The sequence below is a fragment of the Chamaea fasciata genome, unplaced genomic scaffold (genome assembly GCF_029207755.1).
Source record: "Chamaea fasciata isolate MVZ Bird 193981 ecotype frontalis unplaced genomic scaffold, bChaFas1.0.hap1 SCAF_1, whole genome shotgun sequence".
Taxonomy (NCBI): domain Eukaryota; kingdom Metazoa; phylum Chordata; class Aves; order Passeriformes; family Sylviidae; genus Chamaea; species Chamaea fasciata.
In genome coordinates this window covers 32447486-32460310 of record NW_027094086.1, presented here as the reverse complement: position 1 = coordinate 32460310, position 12825 = coordinate 32447486, and the positions used below count along the sequence as shown (strand labels likewise).

The 12825-nt window shown below is 39.3% G+C and overlaps 1 protein-coding gene across 2 annotated transcripts in view; it reads right to left on the bottom strand.

Moving 5' to 3' along the window:
- Positions 1–6663: 6663 nt before the first annotated feature.
- Positions 6664–12825, bottom strand: part of STAU2 (staufen double-stranded RNA binding protein 2) — a 172425-nt gene continuing 166263 nt past the window's right edge. For both annotated transcript variants that reach the window (XM_066180164.1, XM_066180171.1), the window contains 2 exons: positions 10725–10813; positions 6664–9867 (listed from right to left, as the gene is read on the bottom strand). In XM_066180164.1, the coding sequence (XP_066036261.1) occupies positions 9774–9867; positions 10725–10813 (183 nt within the window). In that variant the 3' untranslated portion in view covers positions 6664–9773. The remainder of the gene's footprint in view (positions 9868–10724; positions 10814–12825) is intronic.

Here is a 12825-nt window from a genome sequence, read left to right as displayed (position 1 = left end):
CTTCCCTTCACTAAGGAGGCTATCAGCTAAATGTCACAGATGTGCCTGGGACTTGCCAAGAACTGGAAATGTACTGGGAAACTTCTGAAAATGCCCTCAATTCGAGAAAAAAAAAAAGCTCTCACGGATGTAGTGGACACAAGTAGCTGCATCAGAGGATGGAGACTCTGAGTATATGGTCAGCATCTCTTCCTGTGCATCCCTCCTTACCTCTGGAGTCCTCTTCCTCATGTAACAGGCTCTGTCTCTCCCTCTGCTCGAAGCCAGTCCTCTTCCTCAGCAGCTCATTTCTTCCGTGTGGCCTATAAAGCTGAGCTTTTCCTTCTCAGCAACAGGATCACAAATAACATACAGCATTAAAAATGCCCCGGCCCCTTGACACCTTCGTTATAACTAAAGGAACAGCATGATCTTGTTCCTGGAATGCTTGCCCTCCCTTCCCTCATCACCCATCATCACTTCATGCTTTAACTACAGCCTAATCCTACAAACACTTCCTATCCAGCAGAGCACTTACCAGCCCCTAAGTAGCCCACTGACATCGGTGGATTATTCCAGGTAGTACGTCCTAGGAAAGCTAAAGAAGTGTTTGTACCACTGGGCCATTTGGTTTGCAGGCTCTTGGGGGATATTTCCTTTTGTCCATAAAGAGGCCTACACACGCATGGCGCTGTATAAATAATTAATAATAACAGAACTCACATTGAACTAGCACATATGGGAATTTGTACCCCCAGCTTTCCTGGCCGCTAGAAGGAAAATCACAGAATTATGGAGCTTACAGAAAGCCTCCTGATAGCATAGCTGGGTTTGTGGTGTTCCCCTCACTTTGAGAAAGTGTGATCTCTTCCTCTGCACCGGAGGAAACATTGAAGGACCTTCACCTGGCAAGAAATGCGCAGGAAACATATTTTAAGTTAATCCAAAATCTGATTAATATCTCCCAAAGGTAAATTAAAGCTCTTATCACCCTGTCTAACCTCTAATTGCACAACACAGGAGGTCTGGGTTTTATCAAACTATTGACTCTTTTTGTTTTAAGATTTCTTTGGCTTTCGGCAATGTTGCACAAACGATTCCTTGGTGAAGGCCTTAAGCAATAAAATAAACTGCTAATTTTATTTCCAATGGGCTCACCCTTTTTGTTTTCAAATTTTATTGAACTATTTTCTCTCTGAAATATGATGGAATGAATTTGAATAGATCCAAATTATCAAACAAAAATAAAAAGATTAAACCAGGAAAAGAAAATATAGGAGTAAAAACAGAGATGAAAGGTCACAGAAGTTTGAAGCTCTATGTCATGTTACAGCTTCTGGATTTAAGAGAAAAACAAAATACTCCCTTTATTAATATGATTAGGAAGGAAAAAAATCATGAAGTTCTTTGTTGGAACATAGTCTCCTCCTGACTGAATCCATGAAAATGAGCCTTTCTGTAAAGGCTCTATGTCACAGTGATACATTTCTCAGGCTTACATCATTTGTTGCTCAGAGAGAAGTTTATCACTCAAGTGCAGTAGTCATGAAGGAAGGTAATTTCCTCCTCAGTAAGAAGATATTTCCTTATGGGGAGGGTGATATACCTACGTCACATTCATCTGCTCTGCTTTTCATGTGCTTTTGCAAACCAGACTGAACTGTAAAGTTCACTCTGGTAAAGAACTGCACAGGGTAAGATCACTATGAATTTTTGTTGCATTGACAATGTCTTTTAATAGCAGGTAGAATATAACTTTCCACCTTCAAAGAATGCTTTAGCCACCAAAACATGGAAGTCACTGGGCTACGTTTCATCTTCATGGGAAAGATTCCATCTCTTTTCAGAACAATTTAATATTCAGTGGTTCAGAAAGTACAGAAGATCACGAGTGACTGCCTTGCCATCAGCTGATATCAATTGCACTATTTTAAGGAAATAACTTGGAATGCTAGACTTTTTCTATTCTAGTCGGCAAGTACTCTAAGCACCAGCTAATGGAATCATATTCCTTTCTCACTAATTTAGTATATGTTCAATAGATCTGTTCAAAGTGAAGAGGGTGAGCTGGAGAGGTGTATGATGACCTGTTTCAACAGAGACTACAGCCTGGTGCACCAGGGCATTCTCTGAAACAAGATGCAGAGGGAGAAGTGAGTCTCCAGTGTTAGCTACTGAGTAAAAATCAGATTTTTGTTGCCAAGAGTTCCTCCTTCACCATTATGTTGTATCTTGCTTGTTTTACTTGTATCTTGTGTGTTTTACTTGTATCTTGTATGTTTTACTGCTGTATCAAAGCAGTAAAAGTCCCTGAACATCTACAGGATAGGGTATCCTCTCCTTGGGAGGAAGGGAGCACCAGAGTCCTAAAGTGACTGGAGGAGGAAATAGTTCATGTGACTAAGGTCAACATGCTTCTGAACATGCCCAGAAATGGAGATTTACATGGGCAGTCCTCTGCTTTGAGAAGCTGTCTGTCTATGCACTTCAAGATTTTTTGTGCTAGATCTGAGATGCACAGAGATTTTTCTATACTTAGTTTGTCACCAAGTTGAGTGACTTAGTTTGGCACTTAAACATTTGTGTGTTTAGATTGTAGGTGCTTCTGTTTTCAGTTTAGCAGATGGATCACTTGTGTATATATGTTCACATGTACAAAGACACATGCACAAATGTGTGTAGTTTGAATCCATTCACACACAGAGAAACACACAAGTGCATAGATAATATTTAAGTAAAGTGTTCATATATAATCATTATATATATATATATATATATATATATATATATATATATATTTACTAATAAGAAAAGTTTAGGTCCATTTTTAAAAGCCAGTACTGGTCCTTTTTTACAGATTTTGTAAAACTGCCATTTTGCCTTAATTATTCACCTGAAAAAAAAGTATGAGGGACTTCGGTTTGAAGAAAGAAGAGTTTTTTGGTTAAACAACATTTAGAGGAAAATAGAAAAAAAAAGAATCCTGAAAGCTATTAAGTCTCTGATTTCTCACAAACTCATATTCACAAAAATGTTTTCACAATATTTATGAAATATGTGTGGAAACTTTTTCTTCAGCTGTTGAGCAAACACAGGAGTTAGAAGTACAACTGATGCTAAGGGAAGGGACAGAAATCCTTAAGGCACAGAAGTCTTGCACTTACCCTTTGGGTGCCTGCAAAATCTGCTGCAAAATTTTGTACATAATGTTGTGAAGGCCTTGACAGAGTCCTTCCTCCTTAACAAGCAGCTTACTTTTGTAAGTATTCACAACAGGCTGGTAGATCTGCTGGTATTTCAAAACCAGTTTTCAAATGACTCCAGAGGTGATATTCAAGATAATTGCGACCAGTTAGGATCACATTTTCAGGAGACATCAGAAAAATCTCATCCTTTTTGGTGTATTTTAACTAAGTCAGTGCTATTAACATTCTGGTCCTGGGTTGTTTTGTCTATGAGTTAGAAGAAACATTGAAATAGTAGCAACATATTTCTCAGAGCTATGTTGATCACATGCAACAAGTATTTCACAATAATAAGAGTAGTTATGTTGAAGTGAGTTGCATGAATTGACTGCCCAGCCTTGGGCTGAGTGACTTTTCTTTTGCAAGGAACTATTACATTTCAATGCTCATTTAATTGTTTACTCCCACCAAGCATGTATTATACATGGGAGCTATAGTCTTTGCTTGCCAGATATTTAACTACAGTATTTCTAGTGCATCTTGTAAACAGTTGCCAATTTTACAGATTATCTATCGGTGGGGTTGAACTTTCATTCACCAATAACCCCAGCAATATGACAGCTGGTGCTTTGGTCAATAGGGCTGTGTGTAAGTGCTGTTTGAAGTGTCCTTACTGTGCTGCACTGGATGGGAACTTCTTCCTTGACAAGAAAAAAGTTCTGCACCTTTTTTACTTTATATTTTTGTCTCCGTATAGGAGGAGGTCAAGTTTGGTTTGCCATAAATTATCATTTTATAAAAATAGAAGGCAAGAAAGTCCAGTTGAAGTAGTTGGGTTACCACAGACAGATGTCACATTTTGATTTTTTTTTTCCTATCCTATTTAATCATGTCTTCTTTGTTTTGAACCACATGTGAAGACTGCCTATCTTTAAACCTAAATAAATTTTAAAAATTCTAATCTATTTCCAGCCAGTTCAAATACAGTTAATTTGGGGTGGGGTGGGGGGTGGAAACAGGCCATTTTAAAATAGGGAATTAGATAACATTGACTTTACTATTATTGTCCTTAAATATTTTTAACAGTTACCAGTGGTTTAGAAAAAAGGAAATCTATGCTGCACATATAATCACAAACAAAAGTACATAAACAGGTTTAAATTATCTGTTTTAATGCACAAATATATATTTAATATATTGTAGAGACAACCATAAACTGTTTTATCCAGGGTAATTTTCTTCTCATTTATTGTGTTTTGTTGGATAACACTTCACAGGTAACCAGGCTCTCCTAGATCCTGATTATCACAAATAAAGGAAAATTTGGGCCTTAAATAAGTTTATATTTTTATGTTAGCAACCACTTTGTTTAGCTTTCCTTCTTCTCATAAATCAATTATTGAGGTCTACTTAATTAAGAACAGATTAGAAACATTTTCATTGTTGTTTTTTAAATTTCCTTTGTACTGAAGTGCTATGGAGTTAAAACACCAAGCACAAAAGTGCACAGCCAACCATGACTAACTGCATAAAGCAAATAACAAGCTGTATGATCAAAAACAAAAGTCAGGGCTGTTCATGTGGAATAATAGAAATCATACCACCAAAACACTTCATACACGTCTCATATACCGATGTACACACTTGTTCAGCTCAGATCACGCCTCAGGAATGCAGTTACAAACAGCAAGGGACTGCAGGAGAGGTAAATACCCAGAGGGGAAGCAGCATTTCCCTGTGCCTCAACTTGACAGTGCCTCATGCCTTCAGCTTGGGGATCTTCGGCCATGAGGAGGGAAACAGAGCAAGCTGTTACTCAGGACATGCTTCTCTCCTTGCAGCTCTTCTGGAGGTGTCCTTGGGGAGCTGTGCCAAATATGCATGGTGAACACTGTTGCCCAGGGCAGATTACTTGCCACGTTTAAGCCAGAAGGCTGATGGAAGATAGCCGTTATCCATTCTCACTGGCCACAGAACCATGTCCCCCCAAAGCACGCAATCATTCCATGTTGTATTCAGGGCTCTGATACAGTCCCTGTCTTTATTGTCATTAAAAATCACCTCCCACCCTCTGCTAAGTTTTCTCACGAGTTGCAGAGGCCATTCTTATTTGAGCCAAAAAAATAATAAATACCTGTTTATAGGATGCAACTGAGAGTGGGGCATGCTGGATTTGACTGGAAGAGGGTATAAAGATTTTACCAAGCACATTTTTTTTTTACTTAGTGTTTTGAAAGAAGCAAACAAAACCCCATCCATCTGCCTATTAACTGGAAAACAAATCCAACTTAAAATTTTTGCTCAACTGTCACTGCAGGAAATGGGAAACCTTCTGCTGTTTCATGGGGAATTGGAGCAGGCCAGAAAGATGAGAACAGTAACAAGCAGCCACCCACCAATAAAATGCATGTAGTAAAGCACTGTCAGAGAGATCAAGGGCTTTGCATACACTTTAGGAAGGATTAGATTTCATTGTCACTTCAGGCCAAGAAGGAGGAGATTCCATATTTCTGCAGTCATTCATCCCAGCTACTCCCCTACTCCTAAGGTTCCTCTCTACTCTTATCCAAAGACCCTTTAGAAATGCTGCTGCTAAGTACTAAATATTTTAAATCCTATGACCATGACTTCCATCACAGGAAATTAAATGCCAGCTTAATTATCTCTCAAATTCAATGAGGACTCTAGCTGAAGGGTAAATTCAGCTCCACTGTGAATGGAAAAGGAATGCTGGGATGGCTGGGCACAGAAATCTGCACCCTGTTCTGCAGCTCTGCAGCCCCAATGCTGCTGTGTTTTGTATTTGTCAGAAGCAGCACATCTGTCCCTTTGGAGACCAGTGCTACATGTGACAATGTGAGAACAGGAACTACCAGAGTGTGCTGAGCTGTTGACAGGACAGTGTTCCACTGAAGATGATAACTCAGATATAAGATTAACCATGTGTATTCCCATCCTTTGAGCCATGTCACATACCCCATTCTCGCAGTGATGAGCCTTTCCCTGGGCAGGTTCTTAAGTTTGCTGACGCCTGGAAGGTGTTGAAAAGATTTTTGACGGGAGACCTAAGTGACCTGTTTTCTCTCTAGCATAATTCCTCCTGATTAATAAATTCTATAGGTTCAAAACTGATGACAATTTGTGTTCTGAGTCCTTAATATGTTGAGAACACTGTAGTCTCCTACATAGGCAAACTGGCTATTCTGGGTTTTATTCCTTATTCCTGTCTTATTCCTAAGGACCACCTTGCACCTTAGATCCACTTCTGTAAAACATGGCATTTGCTCATCTTTGAAAATGCTCTGAGACACAGGATGAGGTGTGTTGTATGTGTGCGCAATGGGGAACTAAACTATACTTGGTGTTTTGCAAACAGAAGTTGGACAAAATCTATACCTTAAAGAATGTATAATCTAAAAAATAGAAATAAATTAAAAATACGAACTGCTGTCAGAAAAATAAACAACCCTTTTAGAATTAACAGTAACATTCAAACATATTGATAGTCTTTCAGTGTCCATCATTATTTACTTTTTAAACAAAACTAAATATAAAATCTGTTCAGTTCCATGTGTACTTATTTTAGAAACAAAAAAAAGACAAAAAAAGAAAAAAATATGAGGTTCCTCGAGAAAAAATATAGTAGTTTTTAGATTATTAGACTTAATTTCTCCCCAACAGCTTTCAGATACTGACATCTCAGGAACTAAGAGGAACAGCTGTGAACCAACAAGACTGAAGATGGGAGACGAGTCCAGTGGCTGCTGCAACATCACTGATGCAAGAATTTTGCTCAAGCTCTTGGGAGGTTGCTAGTGATAATGCCAAACTAAAATGCATTTCTGTATATGTGTGTGAATACTGCAGGATATTCTTTGAGAAAATAAATGCTGCAGGTGAAACAGACTGAAATCTCTTCAGTGACACAGAAACCTTGGAATGCCTTAGTGACACCAAAATGACACTGGTCGTGTCCAGGTTCAGTATCTTGATGAGCTCCATGCAGAGGTCTTTGGGATGCTGTTGGTACCTGTAGGGAGCAGGAACTCTTTCTTCAGATTTTTCCAGGAAAAGCTCTGTTAGCCTTCACTGGGACCTCCATGATGAAGCTTTTAACCTGTGGCTTGGAAGGTGCTTTGAACCTGCCATCTGTGTGCACTTGACATAAGGCTACAGACTTTCTAACTTGTGGTAACAACAATCATTAGTCAACTCTGCTTTTGGACAATAGTTAGAACTTCTATTATATGACCCTCCTCCCCCAGTCTGCTCCATGTCTCTACAGTTTGGAGAAAAAGGAATGAGCCCCCCAACTCAGTTACTTGCCTTGCTTTATGTCAGGATCAGAATCAAGCATAGTTCTGACAAGCAAGAGAATCTGAAATCAGAGTTTCACAGAGATACTCTTTCTCTACTGTTGCCTTGATTGGAGAAGCTGAATGAGCTCTCTTGGGCCTAGACAGCTGCTTGCACACATTTGATTGCAATTTGATCATTGAGAGTGAGGTAAGCATCACTTTGCTGCACTCCACATGCGCTGGAGCAAGCCTGGTGCTCAATGCAGAGCCCACCTGCAACAAAGCAACTAATCTAAAATTTACTGGGACAGGAAATCTAAAATTTACTGGGACACCACAGAGGTTCTGTTGATGCCAGGGAGACCATACTGCCAGTCTCCTTGCCACAATCTCCCCAGTAATCACAGCATCTCACCCTTAGGACGGAGTAATGGATTTGTCTCTTCCTTTTGTTCTTGTTCTCAATGAGAGGGGATAGTAATGCCATTTGTATCCTGCATACTGGCAGGTACAACGAAAGTGCAGACTGAGGCTGTTTCTGAGCTTTCTGATGAGCTGAAGGAGCAGAATTTCTGCTCCAGCTGCCAATTAGGCAGATAACATATCCCTGAGAAAGGTGGTGTGTAATAGCTAATTATTTTTGTGTGCTGCTGCCTGAATAACTTGAATCTGCCAGGTGCCAAACGCCCCTGGAAATCTGTGGGAACTGAAAGGTTCAGCTTGTTCCTGCCTCTTTTATGGAGTCAGACCCTAGAAAACTTCAAACTTTTAGAACAAAGGCTCCTTATCTGCCGGGGTTGAGAGTGAATCATATCCATGAGAAACGTGAAGTAGAAAAAAAAGGACTCCAAGCGCTGCTTCTGTGAGAGCAGGATGCGTGTTCCCCTGAAAGCCCATCCCAGGGGTGAATCAGTGCCACTGTACCTTGCACCATTGCCTCACACTGCTGTTCCTCTGTTTTTCTGCGTGAGTCACTGAGTTGTGATCTCTGTTTTTCGTGCTTCTACAGTCTTGTGCAATTTTGTCATGGCTGTTATGCAGTTAAGCTTTATCTGTTGCATTAAATAAAATAATCTGTATTTTGGATAGATAAATGACCTAAATACCAGCATGTCTGGTCTAACACAGTAAGTCTGTAGAAAGTGGTGGCATGGGGACAGCTTGGTTGAAACCTGGCTCTAGTGTGGTAGCCAGGCATTTGCTAGTTTTTAATTGTTTTCTTTTCCTTTTTTTTTCTTTTCTCTTAGTTGTCTAACTATGAGTAATAAAGAAAGAGAAGACACTGCCATTGTACACATGAACTGATGTGGTTTTACTGCATTTGGCCACACACTTAAAAGAAATATGCTGGTACAGAGCAGCCACAGGTCTTATCTCTGCTGCCACTCCTTTCACAAAAGAATGATCTTTACACCAACAGTTTCCACCCTTGGCTTGATAACGTTACAGTCCTCCCTTTTGCTCTTGGTCCGAATGCAGAGATTAAAAACACTCAGTTGATGCAAACAGTGGGTTGATACAACACACAGAATGGGGTGTAGATGTGCTTCACACAACAGAGAGCAGAATTGAAGGAGAAAATGTTGCTTGGAGGCAAGACGCCTCTTTAATTGATTATGGCAAGGAAAATCAAATACCATATTTGCCTTTTTCCTGGAGTATATCGAAAATGATCATAACTAACATCTGTTCATGTTAAGCAAATACTTGTCAAGATTTAAACTTCTGTTTGCATACAACTCTGAGTAGTGCATCTTAAAGTCATACATATTCATATAGAATGAAGAATGCATAATGTCTGCATAAAAAGATAAGCTGTATGACTATATATGAAGACAACAACTACAATTCTCACAGCACTGTCATTGGTTAATTTTAAAATATTCAAGCATTATTTAAAAAACAGTAAGCTGAACTTAAAACTACACTACAAAAAATTGTATAACTGAACCAATGCTGACTTGTTTTCCTCAATATTAATCAATTGTAAAGTTTCCTTTTCTTTTTTTTCCCTAACTCTTTTTGTTAATTCACTGTTATTTTAACCTCCAGTAACACGATCAGACTTCTTCTGCCTCTGGGCAATTGAGTTATGCTCTGATCTTGAGTTCTAAGGGAAATGTTCAATTTTATTTTTTTCCACAGTTGAATAAACAGTACCATGTATACTATCTCTTGTGTTAGAATAGTGTTGTCTTCACATAGGACTCAAATAATGGTATTAGTCATTCATTTCCTTGTACACATACACCCTATTGCGTGTTGACAGGTTTATAAGGATGCAGTGGCAGCCGTGGGTGCTGGGGAGCTCCTAGACGACAGCCTTTGAATCCTTGCAGTCCTGAGCAATGGTGCCTGAGTTAGTCTGTTTATTGTCTGCTTTCTCTCCCAGATGCTTGAGTTGTCTGAAAGATTAATACATTAACAAGAGTGGTAAGGTCCAGGGTTGCACATCTTTAAGACATGTTTATTACCAGATGGCACATGAGATTCAAAGGTCACTGTGGAAGGTAACATTTTAAAGTGAAACAACAATATTTATGTTCAAATACTATGCTGATGAGATCATATGGAAAAATGTTTCTGATTAAATTAGTTTATAAATAGCCACAATATATCTACTGAAAATTCCAAATACCACTTTTAGTCTCACGTCTTTTATTCTATTACTTCCTAATTTATTCAGTAACACAGGAAAAATGCATAAACTCTTGCATAAACAGACTAGCAGTTGGGAAAAATATCTTTACTGGATGGACAGTCCCACTTTCTTAAATAATTGAAAATCCAGTGTGAAACCCTGTTCTATTGTCTACTACTTCAAGCTAATATTCCATATCAGAGTTTTTTAAGACCTGAAAGAACTTTCAACTTTTAAATTCTCTGAGGTAAAATTCAGCTTGCAGTCATAACGACTTATTGGAAGATAGCTATGCTTATTTACAGGCAATATCATGTGCTACAACACATTTGACAAAAATCACGTTATGCTACTTACACAGAGTCCATACAATGGAAAGAAAATCCTTCCTTTTCTTTAGCATTTCCACAGGACTGACTGTCTCATTGCTCATTAGTCAACATCATCAGTAAAACTAACCTTGAAATCGTGTTTATCCTCTCAAATTGTCACAAACTGTATGTAAATTCCAGAGGAAATAGTTTTGCATAGGTTTAAAAGGGCAACTAAGCTCTTAATTAACATTTCTTATCTACCGTGCCACACAGGCATTAAAATGCAGAGGATTTAAATGGTACTTACTTTTCGTGTGATCCGTTCTCAACTTTCATAGCTCCTTCCACTGGATCCAGTCCTTGTTCTGAAAACTGTTTCAAGGCACTTAACGCTGCCTAAAGGAAAAATCAGTTGTCAAAAAACCCACTGGCACAATTCTGCTAGCACCAAATGAAGGAAGGTGCGTGTTTTGATGTTCTAGATTCAATTAATTTCCTGTATATTAAAGCTATTTAGGCTACAGAGCTACCAGAGTGGGTGCACAACAGCTCCATGATAAACAGCTGTGCTTGTGCATGGATTTAGGATATCTCCTTCTTCCTGGGTATATGAGTGGCTCCCATCTGTGTTGATGCAAGCTTCATTGCTTATATGAAGAGTAGGATATGCTTTTAGGGTTCTTGGCTTTCTGGCTGTAAAGTCTCTCCAGCTTCTCCACGTGCTTTCCTAGAGCCCAAACTTCCCAGAGATCCTATGGACAAACTTTTGAGTTGCAGATGGTTGCAGAAGGTGTGAGAAGTGGGAAGAGGGTCAGCAGGACACTACCAGCACTCCAAAGTCAGATCTGGCACAATGTTACAGCCTGATGTCTTACACACAGGTAGTGAAATGTGCAAGTCAGGGAGACCCAATATGGCATGATTAGGGAGAATCAGGAATAGAAGAATGGTGAGTTTTTATCTAACATTTTCCTGTGCATTCTTCATTGACCAACTTCTGCTTCATCTACAATGAGCCCCCCTTCTTCTCTTCTCTCTATCTCCTTTGGTTAAAAAAACAAAAAAAATCTTTTTTTGTAATTGATTGAGAAAAGGTTGATAATTAAACTCTCTGACATCACATGACTTTGAAAATAGAGCCAGCGCAATAAAACAGCTGAGGTCAGTTCTTCTGAGAAGGTGAAATGTAAAGCAGGACCACAAAATGGATTTTGCTTTTTAATCACTTCCTCCTAAGATGCTTTCAAAACTAATCAAAGGAGAAAGAAAAGGTGACTTTTCACAGACATTGTGCCCTAAAATAACACCTCAAGCAGTGGAAATGACTGGAGGTCCTAAAGTGCTGTTCATGGTGAAGGAATAATTGCTGCTGTCTTCTTATTTGTTGGGACACAAGGAATCCATGTCTCATTCTTCCTTTTCCTCTGAGAGCAGGGACCCTGCCTGGAACAGGAGCTGCCATTGTAATGAAGTACTAGATTTGCCTTTGTACTAATTCTTCGCCTGGATTCTCTCAACAGCTCCCTCACTTGAAAGGTATGTTTATACAACTTAAATATTATTAGACAATGTGTATTTTGGTGAGATGAATAACAGCACAAAAATTGCCAGGCTGCCCCAAAGTAAAAGACCACGTGTCCCATATTTGTCTATAGTAATGACTAGCTGCTGAAGCCTCTGAAGGCTGTACAAGGTACTCCTACCCATAATGCATGAAAGTAGAATCTTTCTAGTCTGTGAAATGTTATGGTTTGTGCCCTGACCCCCCCCCACCCGACCCCTCCCCCCCCCAAAAAAAAAAGAAAAAGTGCTAAACATTTTATAATCTCTTGGTAAACCTCAGATTATCACTGTTATTTACAATCCACTCCACCTTTACCATGTCTTCTGAGCTCCCTGTATGGGATTCCATTACTGGATCTTTCACTTTTATCACTCACTGAGTTCCCCAGAGAGAATTTTCTCTTCCCTCTTCTGGTTTTCTTGAGGTTTTCATATATTTCCATTCTTCATAACAGTTCCTTCTCTACTGCCTCATAGTGTCCCTTCACAAGATTCACATGTACATTCTCCACTCCCATAAGATCTAACCACCATCTGTCTTTCCATCCTTGATCATGACTGCACAGCAAAATCACAACTCATCACAAATAATTCCCCCAGTGGCAATGAGGGTTTTCAACTACTCCCCTCTTAACTTTTCTGTTCCAGTAACCCATCATATTTCTTCATCCCAGTTTCTCTCTTCTCCTCCTCCCCCTGAGGTCCTTTTCATCACAGTGCAAGCACGACTCATGTGAGGAAGGGGAGTGATTTGGGCTCCTATGCTTCCTTGTACTTTAATTGGTCATGGGTTAGCAACTGTGAGAAAGAATCCAGTGGGTAGGGACTCGCACCTAAGAATCTCC